This window comes from Merops nubicus, unplaced genomic scaffold, assembly GCF_000691845.1.
Source record: "Merops nubicus isolate BGI_N331 unplaced genomic scaffold, ASM69184v1 scaffold19819, whole genome shotgun sequence".
NCBI classification, from domain to species: Eukaryota; Metazoa; Chordata; class Aves; order Coraciiformes; family Meropidae; genus Merops; species Merops nubicus.
In genome coordinates, this window is record NW_008631895.1 from 1 (window position 1) to 706 (window position 706).

Sequence of the window (706 nt, forward strand, 5' to 3'; positions counted from 1 at the left end):
GAGGCTCTGCTGCCGTGGGGTGCCCCCGGGGCAGTGCTGACACGTGTGCCCATCTCCCACTCAGGAACAAGCACGGGAAGGTGATCAGGCCTCTGCAGTATCAGTCAACGGTGGCGCCAGGCACGGTGGCCAGAGTGGAACCAAATATTAAATGGTTTGGTGAGTTGTTGTGTTTGGTGTGGGTTTTTTTTTAATTTCTTTTTTCCAGCTCTCAGACTTGGCAAGCTTGAGAGCTGTGAGACTTGGTGTGTTTGGAGAGTGTTTCCTTCAGAACCGTGGGATGGGTGCTGAGTGCCGGGGGTGGGCTCAGGTGTTGCTGTGGTTTGAAGCAGTTAAGATGGTCTCCTGCTGGCTGCTTCCCTGACATAAAATGAAATTCTCATCAGCGGGCAGACCAGCAACCAAACTCCCTCTGCTAGCACGTCATACACCAGAGATCCAAAGTGCCAGGCAGCCAGAGGGAGGGACGAGTCAATGCTCCCATCACTGCAGGACGTGCAGCGGGGTGAGGGTGGCTGAGGAACCATGGGAGATGGAATCAGGCAGATGAGGAGCCCGACTGTGGAGCAGCTTTCCAGCTAGAAACTTATGATCTTGCTCTGCCAGCCTGGGAACCCCACTTGCTATGAAGAGTCGGGGAGCCCTTTCAATAAGCAGAATCCCCACACAGCACACCCACTGTGTAGGCCAACCTCCCCACACCACT

General features: G+C 55.0%; 1 protein-coding gene across 1 annotated transcript in view; it reads left to right on the top strand.

Moving 5' to 3' along the window:
* Window positions 1–64: 64 nt before the first annotated feature.
* GNL2 (guanine nucleotide binding protein-like 2 (nucleolar)) overlaps window positions 65–706 on the top strand; it is a gene marked incomplete at its 5' end in the record, with an annotated part of 10,446 nt that continues 9,804 nt past the window's right edge. The window contains one exon of the mRNA XM_008947757.1: window positions 65–159. Coding sequence (XP_008946005.1) covers window positions 65–159 — 95 coding nt within the window. The remainder of the gene's footprint in view (window positions 160–706) is intronic.